The sequence below is a fragment of the Watersipora subatra genome, chromosome 1, assembly GCF_963576615.1.
Source record: "Watersipora subatra chromosome 1, tzWatSuba1.1, whole genome shotgun sequence".
Taxonomy (NCBI): domain Eukaryota; kingdom Metazoa; phylum Bryozoa; class Gymnolaemata; order Cheilostomatida; family Watersiporidae; genus Watersipora; species Watersipora subatra.
The window spans coordinates 67,264,490-67,285,155 of NC_088708.1; the positions used below are offsets into that span (position 1 = coordinate 67,264,490).

General features: G+C 36.3%; 1 protein-coding gene across 1 annotated transcript in view; it reads right to left on the minus strand.

Annotated features, from left to right (window-relative positions):
* The window catches only part of LOC137385718 (monocarboxylate transporter 5-like), a 40,055-nt gene extending 19,771 nt beyond the window's left edge, over positions 1–20,284 (minus strand). Inside the window, exons 1-4 of the mRNA XM_068072252.1 lie at positions 20,144–20,284; positions 8,985–9,120; positions 8,149–8,454; positions 659–802 (exon numbers count right to left, since the gene is read on the minus strand). Of these exons, the coding sequence (XP_067928353.1) occupies positions 659–802; positions 8,149–8,410 (406 nt within the window). The 5' untranslated portion in view covers positions 8,411–8,454; positions 8,985–9,120; positions 20,144–20,284. The remainder of the gene's footprint in view (positions 1–658; positions 803–8,148; positions 8,455–8,984; positions 9,121–20,143) is intronic.
* Positions 20,285–20,666: the final 382 nt, after the last annotated feature.

The following is a 20,666-nucleotide window of genomic DNA, read 5'->3' on the forward strand; positions in this document are numbered from 1 at the left end:
TAAGCACTGATATTCTGGAACAGCACTCTATGGATAGCCAGAACACATACGCACTGATATTCTAGAACATAACTCTATGTATAGCCAGAACACATATGCACTGATATTCTGGAACATTACTCTATGAATAGCAGAGCACATACGCACTGATATTCTGGAACATCACTCTATGGATAGCCAAAGCACATATGCACTGATATTCTAGAACATAACTCTATGTATAGCCAGAACACATATGCACTGATATTCTGAAACATTACTCCATGTATAGCCAGAGGACATACGCACTGATATTCTGGAACAATTCTCAGATCTAAGCTTGAAACTCAGATATATATCTGGGTAAAACGATTTGAACCAAAATTGCTTTACGCAGATGCTGATCGTCAGCGAACAGGAAACAAATAACACTAGGGTGTAAATGTAATTCATCTTGAATTCATCTTGAATAACAATTTAGCATCAAAGTCTAAGTGAGTGAAAGTGCTGAAAGAATTTTGAGGACCTGCGGGAGTTCCCACTCAAAGGTAGAAGTACCATACATCTTCTTACAACAGGTTGAAACTATATCAATGATGGACACATTCATGAAGTAAAGCTATTAAACCGCTGTGATTGTAAAATATGAATAATGACACAATTATTAATAACGCTGTACCTGTACATAGCCCAAAGAGCACCACAAAGGCAGAACCATTGGTAGCTGTGGGACAGAGTAAAACGGACATGGTGGATATGAGACAACCCGTAAGAGCAACTTTTCTGCTCCCAAACTTGTTGCAAAGGGCGCTGGCCACAGGCCCTGTAATAGAATATAACACATGCACTATGAAGCGCATCATGCAGATATGGAGTTGTGTACAAGTTGTCTTACCCTGCGAATTAAGTGTTTCTATGGACATTCGCATGATGCAGATTGACTCCAGCGCCTTTTTGATAAAAGGTAAAGAATTGTACGTGTTAAGTTAATAATTAGCGATGCACGTGTTAGTGATGCAAACACGTGAAACTCGAGCGAGAAAGGTCGACAGATGTATTGAAAATGTTTAAAATTGAATAGCTTGTGCGGTATTTTAATGCACATCACTCGCAAGTGCTCTTTCCATTATTCGCAAACAGGATGGGTTTAATAAAGTTTTGCAAATCACAAAACGCTTAGTTTGCAGATTTATGCCATTTCCATGATGCGGTTAACTTGTGGATTGGCTCAAATTTGCGCATCATGGAAACATAGTGATGGTCTATTCGCTAGCATCAAAGTGCATTCACAAAAGCTATAGACAATGCAGTGCTCCTTGGCTCTTTGAGATTGAATCGCACAATAGATAGACAGAGAGAGATAAGGGAGGGTATTAAAAGCATTAGCGAGTTTGTCAAATGAAAATTGTGTAACTAATTATATAATGGTATTGAGTAATAAAAGCCATCGATGCACTCAGTGCTATTCCCATGTCAAATCAAAATCATACTCGGCAAATATTTCAGCTCATGATATGCAGCTAGTACCTACCGTATATAACATGTATATATATATACAACATATATATATATATATATATATATATATATATATATAAATACAGTGGGCATTTACAGTAAGTAACATCAGCAACAGAAAAACTGTATATCGAGCCAACAGGATAAAGAAAACATTTGCTGATATTTGGGGATATTAAATGCAGCTTCCTGCCTCCAAGTAGAAAGTGAAGTGATAATGCTGCTGCCAATTTTAACAGAGTGCCTAATGTTAGCAACAACTCCCTACCCCACTAGTGTGCTAGTGGGAAATAAGTATTGACTGGGTTACAGCATACATGTGATTGCTTGCAATACTTGTAACCTTAGTAATAACTTACATACTGACAATGCATTGCATTGGTACACAGTCTATAAGAATCCTTTCTATTTGCTTATTACTAATTTGTTCTCTGCCCATCATGTTATGCTGTACTTTTATTAGCGAGTGGTGTTTATAAAGTAAAATGATGATTTGTCAAACTTGGCTTGACCAACATTTCAGAACAGTTTTAACCTTGGAATCTACACATGACTACGATTGCTTTCGAGGACTTGAACATTCTTACTCCATTAACTCCTAGTAAATATACATGTAGAGTTGTGATAGGCACGGCCTACTGTACAACTGTACAATCATTAAGGCCTAGTAAAGATACATGTAGGGTTGTGATAGGCACGGGCTACTGTACAACTGTACAATCATCAAGGCCTAGTGAAGATACATGTGGAGTTGTGATAGGCACGGGCTACTGTACAACTGTACAATCATTAAGGCCTAGTAAAGATACATGTAGGGTTGTGATAGGCACGGGCTACTGTACAACTGTACAATCATCAAGGCCTAGTGAAGATACATGTGGAGTTGTGATAGGCACGGGCTACTGTACAACTGTACAAACATTAAGGCCTAGTAAAGATAAACGTGGAGTTCTGATAGGCACGGGCTACTGTACAACTGTACAAACATTAAGGCCTAGTAAAGATAAACGTGGAGTTCTGATAGGCACGGGCTACTGTACAACTGTACAAACATTAAGGCCTAGTAAAGATAAACGTGGAGTTCTGATAGGCACGGGCTACTGTACAACAAGCACTCAGAGTTACTATGAAAGCAACGAAAAGCGTCACACTGACAAAGACATTTCTCCATTTATCAAGGTTTCCATTCCTGATGTTGAAAATAAAATACTTGGTAGTGCGTAACTATTCAAGTACGTAATCTGCGCACTCGAAATGGCGCTGACCACCAGTTGTTGCCATTTTTGAACAGAAGCTATTAAAGCCTCATGAAGTAGGACAGCAGGAGACGACGCACCATTATACTTGACCCTTTGACCTTAAATAAATATCTTTACTGCGTGGATAAATATGTTAGCTAACCAAGTTAGTTTTGCTTTCTGTTTAAAAACCAATGAAAGTGTCATAGAGAATTTTATAGTGTTATGAGCGGATGTTATATAACTCGGATTTGTCAGGACTAGAAGTTTGTGAAAACACTAGGTCAAGTCCTGGCTACAAACACTGACGAAATGCATTGTCGACAGATAGTGTAGATATTGTTGTGGCTACTCGCACCGAAGCTACGTAACGACGCGTTGCGTTAAAATATATTAATCAATGAGAATTCAACTAGTTGTGTGAAGGCCATGACATCCTTGCTACATTTTCTTTATTTCTTTACATTTCCTTTATTGAAATATTAGAATATTCATTTTTTGACATGGATCATCAAAGATTTGTGAAAAAAATATTGATTACCAAAAAATTAATCTCCAATGTTTTACGAAGAACTCCAGTTTATACAAGTGACTTTCGTATATATATATATATATATATATATATATATATATATATATATATATATACACATATACAGTCAAACATGGATAACTCGAACTTCACGGGACCGAGCGAAAGTGTTTGAATTATCAGAGCATCCAAGTTATCAGAGCACTGTCACAAGTCCATGTATTTACTTATTTATTAGTAGATACATGTACATATACAAACTATAATATAAATCAAAAGCACAAATGGCTTGTTTCAAATTAAATGCTTCTAATGTAAAGTTTAAAACGTTTTTATCAAAAAGTATAGAGATTTTTCTATCACTTGAGATTGGTTCGTTGTTTGAGGTGATGTTATTGCCAGGACGTTTTTTAGATTGACATTGGCAAAACTTGATCGTTGTTGAAATGCTCAAAAGAAAAGTCATCTTTTTCTTTTGAGCGTTTTACCCACGATCAATTTTGTTGATTTTTTTTATGTTTATGCAAAGATTACCTCACTTTACCTCGCTTCCGAAGGGCGATCGCTAAGCGGATGTTTGGTATAAATCAAATTTCACCAAACCTTTAGAAAAGTCATTGACAAAAATATTTTGCCGATGGTGGTAATAACAACGCTTATGAATTACGAAAAGTTGAAGTTTACCTCTATGGCTTGAAATAAAGTGATTTTCTAAAGTGATAACAACTGTTTCGGTAGCCGTTGGGCAAAAAACAGTTCGAGTTAACAGTGTTGAGTTCGAGTTATCTATAGCAATTTATCATTACGTGGGAACGGACCAAAGAAACCGTTCGAATTAACCGTATGTTCGAGCTATCCGTGGGTGAGTTATCCATGTTTGACTGTATATATGTTACTAACAAAAATATCTTTGTGTATATATTATAAGTAGATATTTGTGTGAAACCTTGTTGTTATCGTCGTTCAAAATCTAAACTTTGATGCAATGAGCATGTCTTGAAAATAAATACGACTGAATCGAGATCAGGAGTCACCTATTTCAGCCAATCACAGATGCATTAGTTCTATCTCTACCAACATAGACCACATGTTCGTTTTAAAACGACTCATCGGCAATGAATTGTCGATGTGTTGGCTAGGAGAAGATGCATTTCGTTGGTGGGCAGCCAGGCCTTCAGACGTGAACAAGTCTGCTGAAATTAATATGTTAAACCATAACTGCCACGAACAACTTGTATCGTACTTACTAGGTAAATCAGACACGCTGATTCCGATTTTGTAATCAAAATAAAGATTAGGCCACTAACTTTCAGAGTAATGAAGGATTTTTTATAGCGTTCTAATACCGGTCTCGAAAACAACACGATCGGCATAACAAGCTCCGCCCATAAACACGTGACGTAACCTAGCTTTTTAGGAACAGAAGTTACGTAGGTATGTTTAGACCGATTTAGAATAATAGAGATGGGTGTTTTAAAATCCATTAATATCTAAATTCAGCTTTAAAAATAATATCAGTCTTTTCTGAAAGGTAGATAAGCTATTTAGCATTGCATATTTAAAAAGCGCGATAACAACGCTAGCTTGTGATAAAACCGCGCTTTTTGAGCTCATTTTTCTCGGCGTCCCGCCCATTTAAACGTCATGTAACAAGCTGCAAGCAATTTTAAATAGTTTATATCCCTTTCATAAAAAACTGAAATTATTTTACAGGCTGGATTTAGATAATAATGGGTTTTAAGACACCCATCTTTATTATTCTAAATCGGACTAAACATTCCGAACTTCCGTTTCTGAAAAAGCTAGGTTTCGTCACATATTTATGGGCGGAGCTTGTAATGCAAATTGTGTTGTTTTCGAAACGGATATTGAAACGCTTTAAAAAAGCCTAATTGACTTTGAAGATTAGTGGACTAATCTTTATTTTGAGTACAAAATCGGAATCAGTGTGTCTGATTTACTTAGTAAATACGATAAAAGTTGTTCGTGACAGTTATGGTTTAAGGAATAAAAGTTAAGTTAATAATAAGTGAAAGAAACAAACTTTAAACAAAAATTCTAAAGGTTTACTCCATACGAATATATATAATTTAAACTGTTTCTTGACCCTATGAAAATTTATTTCATTAAAAACCGGATTATCGATATTGGAATTTAGGTGTAAATTTTGTCCTCCTCAGCTGGTCTAACATCCATTTTATACAAGCCATACCACATGCCATAAAATCCATTTGACGAGGTCCTTGGGTTGCTTCAAAGAAATATTAGCATCTTATGTTTAAAATCTACTGAATGTGGTGAAACCTTTAGAAAAAAGACTTTTTAGTCAATAGTATAGTTAAATGCATCGTCAATTTTAAAAAAAGGTTTCTATATTATTAGATTATATAATATATATAGATTATATATATAGATTATATATATATATATATCTTCTTATTATTAGATTAGTTTCTATATTATGTTTCAAGTAAGATCACGCTTCATTACGCAATTGCACTATTTACCTTGACTGATTTAAGTACCCTCACCTAAAATCAACTTCAGAAGTACATGGGAATGAGTAGACGAATCCAAACCTCGAGTGAAGCTGCCTGTGGCGTAGTAATGTTAAATGAACATATTAAAAAACCATTTTCGATCCTTTTTGGTTCTAGAAGGAATTTTCTCATTACTATTATTTTTTATGGGAATAAGTTCTCAGTTGTCGACTAAATCAAAAGTCGAGCATCAGTATTGAAGCAATCAAGGTCGCCTTTCGATACACCAGTAAACGCTCCTACAACATATGCCTCCTATAACGTCAAGTCTAGATAACTTGAAAAATTTAGCAAAGTTTCTGCTTTGGACTACGTAAAAAAAGTTCATATGGTATAAAGTAGGGGCAACTTCTCAAATTCGATTTGAATGGTAACATATCTCACCACATTTGTGAGAGAAAAAACGACGTACATATAGCATTATATCTATTATATATACAACTTCCATGATATATTAATTCGTCATGATAGATCGTCAGATGTGTCGACAAAACAGAGAATAGGTAGCTGCGCAATCGTTAAAAAATACTTAAAGGCGATCGATTGGTGCAGGTGTTGCAGCGTCAGTCTACCAATATGAATGTCACAAGCTGGGAGTATCACCAAAAATTATCTCTTATTCTAACCTTGACCCCTGAATACATATAGATGACAAACGTGTTGACACCGCTCTTTTTATAGTGAAACATATTTTTGTTTTGCTTTATTATAGACTAGTTGTGCTCCCTGGCGTTGCCCGAGTAATAAAAAGTCTTTGGACAGAAAATCGATTTGTATTTAACATATAACAACATTTCCCAATCTAACTTTCAAACTACATATCATGAGAGAAGTGTGCCGTGTAGTTGAAAGAGATTAAGAGAAAAATAAAAACAACTGTAAAGGTTTTAAAACTTTGTCAAACAACTATAACTTTCAGGCTATTAGCCGGGCACATTGCCAATGGAAAAGTCCAGTAAGCTGCTTAATAAGCTAGGATTCTAATGACGGTAAGCCATGACTTTGCATCTGCATTGTTGTCCAGATACAGCTATTCTAATAATAGCTATAGCCGGAATGACAGACAGATATACGACATACGATACGACACACAGTCATACTTTGAGAAATATATATATATATATAGACATACAAAATATTTGTTATTAGTTTTACTTCCCAGAATAGACTTTGCTGTCTAGAAAAAAAACATTGAAAATGGACGTCAAATATGTGGGTTTTCCCATCGACTTATGGTAAAATAACCACAATCATAGACTATAAAACCAGTAAAATTGATTAGGAAAATGAGACAAATTGTCAATGCAAACTAATATTAGTAAAGTTACAATACAGCCGACTAATTAAAAAATCAAGTTTAGATTTTTTTGTATGGCCAAAGGGGTGAGTTTGGAAAGATCTTGAAATGGATTAGGCAATTTACATGTATTTTACTGTTCGTATAATGTAAAATCCCTATAGCGTAAACGTTCTTGGAACGGATTATTTACGTTGTAGAAGCATCTACTGCATTAATGTATACTTGAAAAATTACTAAACAGGACCTCATAGTGCAGGTTGCATCGTTTATTCCTAAAATTAGCAGAAAATTAAAAATAGGTTTGAACAAGCGCCAGTTACCGAGTCGTATTAAAAGAACTTGGTTTATTTATATCTTTGCTGCTTAGCCAGAACTGGTTGCACAACTGTCCATAAACACTCAGTGATGATGAACAGGAGCTGTACTGAACAACGCATCAGCTACTGTCACTATTGCCACACAGAAGGCACCTCCGGTAATTTTTGTCGTTGCCAGACAAAGAGCATTGCTGTTGTAATAACAACCATGTTATGATAACAGATAGGTCTACACAAACTAGCAACGAGGTTAAACAGCCATGACTGCCCCATGCTCTTACACGCTTGGATGATGAGAATTTGGAGTTGTGCTCACGTTGAGTTACAGCGTGCTAAGTGTTTCAATGGACATGGCATGTTGCGGACTATCGTGGGCTTAAACAGAATAAGAATGTCGACACCAGAGGTCATAGCTCATTTTGAACTGCTCATATTGAAATAAGAACGGCTGAAGTGTGGAAAATATTTAAAATGGAATAGCTCGCATGACATTTTTTGGGCATCATTCAGAAGTGCCGTTTCGACCTTTCGCAAACATTAAGCATTCGGTAAAATTTTGCGAGTAATAAGACTCTCTTAACTTGTGGATTATTGCGGATTAACTGCGTCATGGAAACATATGTGCGACATGTTTCGACTATGCTCATAGCTGGATATGCAGAAAGGCATCTCAGCCAAATCCCCTCACACATGAAAAACCTGGAGAGAATATGGGTCTACTCACCTGACATCATGTAGGTACCGAGAAGCAAGGCTCCACCCAGACTCACAATTGCTGTGGAGGCGTGGAGTGCTTCGGTAAGTTCAGGTAGCATCACTCCGTATGAGTAGCACACTCCATCCACAATCACATTCGTGAAAAATGATGATAAAACTATAATCCAACCCCAGCCTCCGTCTGGGGGAGTTGGCGGAGGAACAGCGTCCAAAGCCCTCCTGAACTCCTCTTCTTCTTCGGCAAACTCTCCACTTCGTTTGCTTCTCATTCTTTCCACGGTTGGTAGAAGGACAGTTGAAGGTCAGAGAATTGCTGCAGGATGAATGTGTTGTATTAGCAACGATTCCAACAAATGTCTTCGTAGTGCTGTACTTGAAGGGAGATACTAAATTACTTGAGGCATGTTCAGGACTACCAAGGGATGAAATCATGAAAAGGAGTGTCTTCTTGTCAATTGCAAAAGAAAATCGTTGCTGTTTGTAAGGTGAAATAACCCTCTAATTTTTTCTAAAAATATGACAATGGATCATTTTTGTAAATTTTTACTTATAGGAAGTAACACGAGTGCAGCGGTAAAGATACAACATTGGCAGCATTGGCAGCATTTGATCACCTTGTCACATAGAGGAAAGTTCCAATGAGGCTGACCTAAACTCAGTTTTGACTAATTAAAATATATAAGCCAGTTATTATAGAATAGTTTGTAAACCTTTCACATTTTTTTTAAACAAAAAATAACCAAAATCATTTAAAGATATAATTGAGCCATTATAAAAGTGAATATATGAATCTATGAGGACAAATAACTGGGCTATTTCTCTAGTGGTACGAGTACTAATTACCTGCAAGGATAGTTCATAAACCTTTCCTTAGACTATGTCGAGTTATGTTAGTCTTCCTGTTATCTTTAGAGGGAATCACAATATCTGTAGAGACAGATCGGTCTCATCTGTTGACATAGTGTTTCTTAGTCCTCAGCTGAAAGAAGAATACTTACAGTACATACACTTACAGTACATACACTTACAGTACACACACTTACAGTACATACACTTACAGAACATACACTTACAGTACATACAATTACAGTCTTAGGGCGACTCAGGCCAGCTCAAACCAAAAAAGCGGTGACCAATCACTGTCTTGTACTTACATGTAAAGCTGTACTGTACTGTACTTACATGTATGTAACACTGTTTTGTACTTACATATATGCAATGCTGTTCTGTACTTACACGTATCTAACAGTGTCTTGTGCTTACATGTATGTAATGCTGTACTGTACTTACTAGTATGTAACACTGCTCTGTACTTACACGTATGTAACACTGTCTTGCACTTACATGTGTATAACACTGCTTTATGCAAACATACTTGTAACACTGTTCTGTAGCTACACACATGTAACACTGTTGTATACTTTCATGCTTGTAAATCCTAGTGTACTTAAATATATAAATATATATATATACATATATACATATATATATATATATATATATATATATATATATACAGTACATATACGTGATGAATATGGCCTTAATAAACCACAACACTGGTGGGAAGCTCCTGGTAAAGTCAATGAAAATGACCGCGCTAAGATCCTCTGGGACTTCTACATCCAAACTGACAAGCATGTCCTAGCAAACCAACCAGATATAGTGGTGGTGGACAAGGAGAACAAGAGAGCTACTATAATAGATATAGCAGTACCCAATGACTACAATATAGCCAGCAAAGGAAAAGAAAAGGTAGAGAAATATCTCCCTCTTGGAGAAGAAATTGAAAAATGCTGGAATGTAAGAACAACTGTAATCCCAGTAGTCATTGGGGCACTAGGCGCAATAACACCGGGGCATAAAATGTGGCTTGCCCAAATACCAACAGCAATCAACTCAGGTGAGTTGCAGAAAAGTGCGCTATTGGGAACAGCTAAGATCTTGAGGCGAGTGCTCAAACTCCCAGGTCTCTGGTAGGAGACCCGAGTTAGAGCAGAATTTACCACCCATACGGGGTATCCGGGGTGAGGAAACAATTTTTTTTATATATATAGTTTTTACATATGGTAGAAAATTCCATACCCATTATCGCAATGATATGAAAGGAATGAGCTTACTGCCAGCTATTTCTCCAGTGCAATAGAAAGGATAGTGCTAAATAATATTTATTTTATACTTCTGTCATATTTGCCTTTTATTGTTGCTATTAGTTACAATAGTGACAGTCATTTATTTTATGGCTTGATTTTAACTTTATTTTGTTTAGAATAAACAAGTTTCAAGGAAGACATCTCTCACTCGGGACCCAATCAAAACAAGTCTCAAGTAAGATATTTCTCAATCGGGACCCAATCAAAAGAAGCAATAGAAGCCTTAATTCTCTTAAACACTAAGGTTGAAATGTTATCGAAAGTGAAAGTGCATTTGTAACCTGAGTTAATTTCCTCCGATAAAAAAGAGTCATATATCATACATCATCTATGACTGCACACGGGTGTACTAGTTACTCAACCTTGACACTTTGCTAAGCTGTTGGCACAACAAACCTGGCTTGTTTTTAGTAAATGTAGTAATCAGTAAATCAATAAATAGCATAAAACTTGTCTAGAGTACGGGTGCCTACCACTAATTCATGATATTTATTATTATATGTTTACAAAAGAAAAACTACTGCAAAGAGAAATGCGTGAGAGAAGATAAGCACTAAATTTGCTATAACCGTGGAATACATTTGAAGTTTTCTGTGTTTATACAAAATATATGCTAATCTATATAACACAATGCAAAACTTTGTCTGTGAAGTCGTCTAAAATATGTTAATCTCTTGTCAGCTTTCCAGCCACTGCAGTTTAGCTCCATTCGCTATAACATCATAAAATTATTCAACCTGGACAGCATTCCCGGAGTCAGTGCCATGTCTATGCCTAAACAGCGTGGATTAATTCTCATTCCTCTCTAGCCGTTTTACATAACTTTTATTCAAGATTTTTGAAAGTGGAGTTGTCAGCACTACTGAATAATATTTCATACATAGTGCCACTTTCCATGACAGATATTTGATAGACAAAAAGTTGATAGATTAGAGAATCGACAAAAATATAGCCCAAGGACTGACATTCCGCCAGCAAAGATAAACAAAGTTAAGCCGATAGCATCTGAGAGGTGGCATTGGTCAAAAACCAGAGATCAAGACCTCTGTACGATAATAAAAGGTCAAGGTGAGTGCTCTGTTTAGTTTGTTACACATTGTGCACCTTTTAACAACAAAAAATTAATTAAATCTTTCAATATTTGATTGTGAAGTTTATAATAAAAGATGTACAGTTTTTAATCGTATGACTGGGTTTGATTTATCATATTTAAATTTTCATTCCAACATTTAGTGGTCCTTTGTGTTACCCTCAAATTGATAAATTAAGGCAAATAGCATATCGGCATCTTTGTTATTTCGACGTGGTATGGTAAATACGTCGGAATAACAAAAACGCTTATATGCTAATCGCCAAAATCTATCTCATAGTTTGGCAGTCGGTATGCTGAATGACTGCCAAATTTGAGCATTGAGAGAAATTTTTCTTGATATTGTATGACGAAAAAAGTCATATGGTGGGACAAACCAACATCGTGTTACGTATCAGAAGGCGAAAAAACCTTTCAGCAGGGACATCGTAAACTGGGGTGTCTAATGCTCATATCTAAGCTCATACTAACTGGCTATTACAACTGTAATAGCCAGTTAGTATGAGTTTTTCACAAAGTTAGGTTCACACATCGTTAATTACTTGAAACTTTTCTGATTAAAATAGTACATTGGAAAAATTAATGACCACAAAAGATGCCTTATAATCTAAAGAGCAGTGCATCAGCAATTTTGTTTCAGCACACTTAGTGAGAGACCCACTATGGCACAATGCAGCCCTGAGAAGATATTTTATCTGCTCGCATGAGGCGCTCAGTGGTAAGCTCCACTATGGATAATTTCTGAGCGAAACTTTATCAGCGGGAGCAAAGTGGTAGCGCTATGAAATGTTGGAGCTGTACCAACTCTACTTTGCAGATCCATTACAGTTTAGTTCTCAATGTCTATGGCATCACACACAAGTAGATAGCCATGGGGAAGTAGATGCTTAGCAAAGACATCTACTAAGTTTACACATGCACACACCACAGCAACTCTACGATGGCTGAGATGCAGTTGCGAATGGATTCATTTCCATGACACATTTAATCCGAAACAGCAAAGATCCGCTAGTCAAGCAAGTTTTCCTACTCACAAATTTTTACCGCATGTTTCATGCTTGTGAAAAATAGAAACGGCTCTTGCGAATGGTGCACATGAAAATGTCGCCCAAGCTATTCCATTTTAAACATGTTCCATGTTTCCGTCGTTTCTATTTTGATTTGACGAGACAGGAATATTCCGCTATAACCTCTGGCGGAAAATTCCTTATCTTTATTTACAAAGCACCCGCATTAATCCACAACACATGAATGTCCATAGAAACACATATCACATGGTAACTCAACGTGAGCACAATTCCAAATCTGCATCCTCCACACCAAAGAAACTGTGTCTGTGAATGCAGAGACATCTTGGCTGGATTGTCATTGAATGGTCTTCAGCACATCAATTACTTATTACTGACACTCTGCAATCTGTCATAACAATTGAGTTAACACTACTTTCACTGTTGCATTGTCACTATATACAGGAGAAAAAGGCTGAAATAATGGTGAAAGTTAGCCAGCAACAAAAAAGAAGAAACTGGACCATAAAATGAACAAAACAAGGGAACAAACCTGTATTTTCACTGGTTTAATCAGCTGATGAACTATCCTTAAACGTTTCATGAGCAGATCTGTTGGCACTGAAATCTTTAACCGCTTGTAACAACTAAAAGGTGGATTATCACGCTCAGTCCAACACAGTTATACCGCAAAATTCGAGTGTCTCCAACATGTGAGAAAATCGAGATACAAGCAAAATTGTGAACAAGCTTCTTCTTTGAGATACGAGCCGGTTCTCGATGGCTACTTTATGGCCAGGTATGAGAGAAACAGCTTTCAAGAACAGCATCGCTCAATCTTTTTCATTGAATCAGTTGGAAAATTTTTTAATTTGTTTAAAATAATTGTTTTAAAAGGTTGGCTATAAGTTATAGTGAACACGAGACACAAAGCGTCAAACCGGAAACAGTTAATAAAAAATTAGGATGACAAAAATAAAGTAACTCTAGTAAAAGATTAAAACTTAGCTTTAATTGTGTGTTTAGTAAGCCAAAATCATTTGAGTTAAATTCAAAGTTTCTATTACGTAGCGTCACAAGAGTTTGGTATACCGAATGAATTGTTGTAAAGTCTCTCTCAAACTCTTGTTAACCCCTATGCCTGTCTCAAAGGGAAAAATGACAACTGTGTACATAGAAATGTTACAATTTATTGCAGATTTTAATAAATAAATAGGTATTTGTTACTTTGCTAGCGTAGGTGCCTAATTAAGGCTACAACACTCAAAAACACGTTTTCCACAGTAATATTTTGTTTTAGGTGGTTTTTCACAGTATTATAACGGATTAATTTGTATGTAGTTATTTTATACAGGAAATAGTGCCTTGATACACGAGTAAATTGATAAATGAGCTCAGGCCCAGAACGCATAAAAGCCATATGTCAATGTATGACTTTATGCCAAACTAGGCTTAGAGATTGGCAACACCAGATGACCTTGCTGGAATACCAGGTTCCAGGCATTACTAGTGATCAGTGGCCAGTGCTGGTGAGCAGTGCTAGTGATCGGCAGTCAGTACTAGTCAGTACTAGTGATCAGTAGTCAGTACTAGTCATCAGCAGTCAGTACTAGTCATCAGTAATCAGTATTAGTCATCAGCAGTCAGTACTAGTCATCAGCAGTCAGTACCAGTCAGTACTAGTGATGAGTCACACTACCAACAACATGGGTTGCAAATGTCCAATAACAGTTATTAGCGCATATCCAGAGAGCACACTCTCTATATGGCATAGAGAGCACACTCTCTATATGGCATAGAGAGCATGCTCTCTATATGGCATAGAGAGCATGACACATGGCTAATAGAGAGCATAGCAATGAACGAGGGACAACGGGCAAGCATGAACATCTCGCTCCAGCTGCACACACCAGATTGGATGCACTTTGCTAAGAAAACCTGGCTTGCAGATGCTCACGAGGCTGTTATCACGCATGTGTAAAAATTTATTTTCCTTTGAAAATAATGGCCATTATATAAGCGTTCATGATATATAGCCATTTCTCGATATAGCATCATTCAGAGCTAGAAATCAGATCTTCGACAGGTAAATCGGTGTTATCAGTCACTAGCTCATGCCTGCTGACATTTATATAATAAGGTGAAGTTTATTTATGGGCTAAACAGTTGTGAGGGCTACTCCTGCAGCATTATACATGTATATCTGACCTTAGGCTAGTATTTTATAACTGTCTTTTTTAAACTAAGGCTAGTTTCCCTCGGCAGCTGTTGAATGTGTCAGGTATTGACAGATGTAGAGCCAATAAATCATTGACCGTGCTACAAGCTGCACTGTGCAAATGAAGGGAACTCAGGCTAAAATGGTTGTTGTTTATGCCTATCAAACACTAGTATTACACGCTACAAATTTTTGTCGTATTTTATATCTTTGTAGCATGTAAATGGTTTCGAACGTCACATATGTAATTCTTCGAGGCGATTCAAACCTCCTACTCAAAGAAGTATTTTTGAAAACATCATATTACTAACAAAGTACTGCGTATGATGTAAACATCAATATTCGTATTATTGCATATATCTTTGCAATCGAAGGTTGTATTTTCATCGTCTTCATTAGTGATATACCTTACAGCATCTCTACGTAGCTCTGCTTTCAACGCATGTGTTTTATAAATATTAACTCCGAATTTGAAAGAAAAATTTCCCACAAGTTTTGACATTTGACCTTAGACGCATTTTACCAGTGTCAGCTGCGATATAAAATATAGGCTCGCTGTAGCTAAAAGCGCAACAGGCTATAATATACGAAACGCGGAATTGTGCGACAATTTCTTCGTAGCATGTAAACTCGTCAGCTACAAACAATTGGGAGTTGTGTCACCACTCCTGCGTATCGTGTAAATAAGTCCGATGACGACGATCAAAACCACCACTTCGAAGCTCAAACATTCGTAGCATGTAACACTAGTGATAGAGGGGGTGCAGTTAGGCAAACAACCGAGAGTGAATATAATAAAACTGCATGGACATGAAAAGCAAAAGGGAGTATTTTGTATGCGAGATGGGCAATGCGAGGCTACACTGGCATGGGCAGCAAATAGCATGAGCACATGACCAAACTGTGTAAATATGGTCGCGCTAAGGACAAGGATATCCTGTACTGACACTAACAGACGTGGCTAGATACTCATATTATCTTTGGTTACTTTGTGTCCCACACGCCAGTGCATTCCACACACAAGTGCATTCCTGAATATTTGAATGCCAGCGGCATCTATTCACCACAGCTGATGGCACAAGTGGCTCAATGGAGAGGTGGCTACTGCAGTAGCCAGCAACTGTCACAATTTTATTCTTATATAAGTTTGTATGCTTTCGACAACACAACTAAAAAGTGCTTGCAATGACAGCTTTAGCAGGTGCTTCTCACAAAACTGCTGAGCATAACAATAGCTGCAGCTCTTGTCACTCATCAGCCAATTTTGCGAACACCAAGCCAGCTTTTGAGTTTTCTAAAGTTACCAAAAACAAGAGGTCCGCTTTTTATCACTAATATAAGAGGATTGCTAGGAATATCCTTATTGACAAATATATTAATTTCGTTCAAGGGTTTGTGGGGAGAGATCTGGCAAGCATGCTTGATACCATAGCATGATATCCCAGTTAAACATCGGGTGTGTAGCCACCCACCATTAACAGCTATCACCTCTTAAATCTCCAGCGGGTACCTAACATTGGTTAGACAGTGCCAAATACACGACAGCAACCTTCATGTGATCAGTAATAATTTATTGAAATTCTCTTGACCCGCGTCCAAGACCACTCAATGTATCATACACGAGTCTAGGTACAACCCACCGACTTACATAGAGACATCTTTGAATAAATAGTTTCTGCATTAATTACTGGTCTTAAGGCGAACCAGTGGTGCAACAGGAAGGACAGGAGGACAAAACAACACATGCATTTCCATTAACCTATGGTCATCCTTTGCCCTACGCTTGTTGAGAAGAGAATAAATAGCAGTACAGCTGAGTAACTGGGGTAAGAGATAGGGCAGTGGCTGGGTGTTACGAGACCGAGGGCTGTAGGAATTAATAGACAGATAAAAGCAATACTGATCTAGACATAAGCTCTGCTAATATTATTTTGAAAGCAGCAGGATAAGCTAAATTCTTGGCTCAGACCATACAATGATGGAGCAGAGCTAGGATCACCTAAAATAGCATGTGATAGAAAACCTTCTCAGGAAGCTGCCGACAAGCTGGTAAACCGACTGCCACAGCATGTCAGGCCAATGACACTTTAGCGATTGTGATCTATTATTGACCTGACTAAACAGGAGTATACTTCATCCAAAAACTAAATAATGACACAGGGCGATGGTTCATCGCATACACCACACCTGAGAATGTAGGTGGAACAGAGACCAGCTATAAAGTCGATGCTAGCGACTAACCGCGCGCATCCAGGCACCGCAAAGATGCAGCTCTGCACATGCTCGGTTCTTTTGTTTCCTTTTTATTGAAGCATTGTATGACTGAATCAACAATCTTACTGACTAATAATCGCAACTAGCAGGCGAATGTCCTGCAACTACACTGTGCTATCAATGACATAACGACAGCTGCTTGTTAATCATTTCAATGATTTCATAGACATCAAGTATAACGAATAACCGGTTCTTTCTTTTTCTCTACGAACTGACATACTTGACTGTGCAGTCATACCTGGATACACTGAGATTATCGGTTTAACTTTTTGCTCAAGTCTAAACCCGCATATACTCATTATAATTCATGAATTTTGTTCAGTTTATTACTCAACTCAAAAGACATAAAGATAACCATTTCAAATAAATATGTACTGTATTAAAAAAGATACATTGCCTATATGAAACTGTGTAAACTAATATAAATTTGCTATTTTTACTTTTATAATTTTCAAATCGAACTACGTTTCAGGATTTATTTTCTTCGCTTTACTCACAGTTTTTGTACAGGTTCCTTAGAACTTTTGAAAAATTCATTTGAAGATATATATTTTGTTCATTTTGTTTTATATTTTCACGCTTTATTTTTAGAGAAAGCACTTTTTTGGGAACTTTTTTTAAAAGAAGGCAAGAAGCGCAACAGATAAGAACAACAACAACATACACAAACATCAATTCGCAAAACTGCAATATTTTGTGAAGCCTCTTTTTGCATTTGGAAATTACTTGGGATATTGAGTCAAATGCTGAAATTTTACACATACCTTGATCATAAATCAAGGTCTGACCGTATTAAGATTTTTCCACTATTACTCTTCTGTCAAGGATGAATGAGCTCACTGACAGCTCATACCATGATCGATATACCCAGTTACAAATTATGCCTATCCAACTGTTATTCCTCATGAACAGGGTATAAGGGGGTCATTCAACATGTACAGACATTTTTGACCTAAAGATACTCATTGTGTGCATTGGACATTCTATGGTAAATTTAAATTAGTGTATATCTTGGGGTTGCTTGACTTGTTTTAAATCTTTATCTAGTCCGCATCGCTGGTTTGGCAGATTAGAGCGATTAGAGTTGGATGCCTTTCTTTCACCATCAAGTGGCTTTCTCGCGAGTTGAACTTGAAACTGTTGTTCACAGGGTCATGCATTTGAGATAGCTAAGCTGCTCACAATTTCATCATCAGTCCTTTGATGCTGAATAATGCTACTTTTCAATCATTTTGAATAATTCTAAAAATTAAACTATGGTGCAATATTTAATGAAAATTATATAAAAAGATTCTTCCAAATAAAATGCAAATTCCAATAAAAACATCCACTTATTCTGTGTGACTAATCAGTCTCATGAATGTAGAAAGCATTAATTTTGCGATCAGTAAAGACGGAAACACCCCTAGATCTTTTTATTCCAGGGATCTACAGTTGCAACCAGCCTATAAACTGTGTGGTAGATGAACATACTCGAGTATAAAACGTAAAACAAATCGATAGGTTTATATAGGGTTGAGTTGTCAAACGTGCTTGATTATTTCTTAAAAGCAAAAATTTGAAAAGCCTGTGAAAATAGCAAGAAAAAATATTAAAATATATTTTATCATGGCCTTGTACCCTATGAGTGTGATGAAGACTTGCAATTTAAACCATCTTGTAACAAAAATGTTTCTACTGCAGACAATTCGCATGAACTTCCTCATCTGGAATTTTTAACTTTTTGCTTAACTCTTATACTATTGGAATACTGCGTATTGGTACCAGAAAAGAGGGATTCATTCTACCAGAACAGCTAGATGGCTTGAGTCAATCAAAGATTCCTTACCATTCCTACCTCAAATAACTAGACAATGTTTAACACATTTGGATAAACTGTTATAAATGTTATATAATGTCTAATAAATCTATAATCGAACAACTATATACCGCTGAAACAATATTCCAATAGTGTTCATTAAAAAAACAAATGGTCATTCATCATGAAAGTTTGATAGAATTTATTTGGATTTAAGACAAGAATTTAGGACAAGAGGTCAGGAACCTATTCAAAGTTGTCTCAAAAAGCTTAAGATACAATTTTGCAATATTTTAAAATATATTATATTAAAATTAATAAATTGTTTCATGTGCATTTAAAAATGGAGATATTGGTAATAGTGGTAGATAATAGTAATACTTCAACATTGACTATTTAATTTTGATTATAATGATTTTCATAAGGAAAAGAAGCGATTGAAATGTTATATATATTCACATAATGAGGGTGTCTGTGAAACATATTGAGTCTATTTGTTTGCTTTATAACAACTACCGTTGCCATTAGGAACATTTTAAATTTGCCTAAAGCCACCTGTAATTGGTACATGTCTTTGAATCTCAAATTGCTGGGTAGAACATTTTAAGTAGCACAACCAGACCATAAAAAACTTCAAAAATTCAAACAAAATTTTAAAATTGTTTAAAGGAAAATAACATAAAATTGATAACTGATCGCATTTGTCAAAGTGAGACGCACAACTATTGATATGATTGGGAGCTTCTTGGCTAGTTCAAGGCACCTAAGATATGTACTTAAGCTGCATGACAGAACAATGAAATACTAAAAAGTTTTCATGCATAAAACAGAGAACCAGGCAGTTAGGGCTGCAAGAAATTCATACAATCTGCCTTTTGCAATTTTATGTCATATGCTTATTTTCAAAGATACACCACAACGTATTACTAAATGTGTAAAATGGAGTTATTACGTAGAATCTTTGAAAAAGATACACCACAGCGTATTACTAAATGTGTAAAATGGAGTTATTATGTAGAATAAATTCGTAATTTACGTAGGTTGACACTAATATTGTTATTACGTTTTCACACAGAAAGCGATTAATTATGCCATGAGGCTAATCCACGACAACTTGACAAAATTGTCAAAAATAATCATTTGCGAAGAACGATCTAACAAGTGACGAATTTTAATTCTTGTTACGTAATGAACTAGTTTAGGTTAGTAATATTGGAGTATACTAGCAAAACAAATACGTACATCGCATCATAAAATCCGATTCTACATTGGTCAATAATAATAATAATAATAAGGAAGATTTGCGTAGCATCTTATCTAGACAACTAGTGATACAACTTTTTACTGTGAAGAAATGTGTGCTGCTGCTGACATTTACAAAAGCTACGAAATGCACAACAACGAGCTATGCAGTACCTTGGGCACAACTAATAACGATGTTACATATGTATAAAATACTTACGAATGATGTTACAGTAGGGTAATCGTATTGTGAGTAATTCAAAAACTGTCTTCTTTAAACTTTAACTTTGTGCTCAGGTTGCTTAGCATTATAAAACGAATGCATATTTCAACAAATTGCTGCAGGTGCCTGCGGGTTACAGCTGATCGAAAACCTGACATCCGATCAACAAACTTGGATTGTCCAATTGGAATAGTAATACTTTTAGAATGACCAATGGAATTGATTAGTCTGTTTTCCTAAAAAGCTTCAAGGTAATGTTTGCCAAACGTCTCGTTTCGCGGAAAAAATTTCGATAAAGGTTTCAGAGTTGTCTGTCCTACATAATTCATTACCACCCTTGTAGAATGGATAAGTCTATAGAGGACAACTCTCATACGACTGTTGCTCTTGTTTTATAATGTTAGTACTGTACACCCGCTGTACAGATTTTATATAACTGGGTTAGTACCGAATCCGGTAGTGCCAAAATGGATAAAGAACTTAGTCACAGAATTGGAACTGCCAGTGCTTCCTTTAGAAT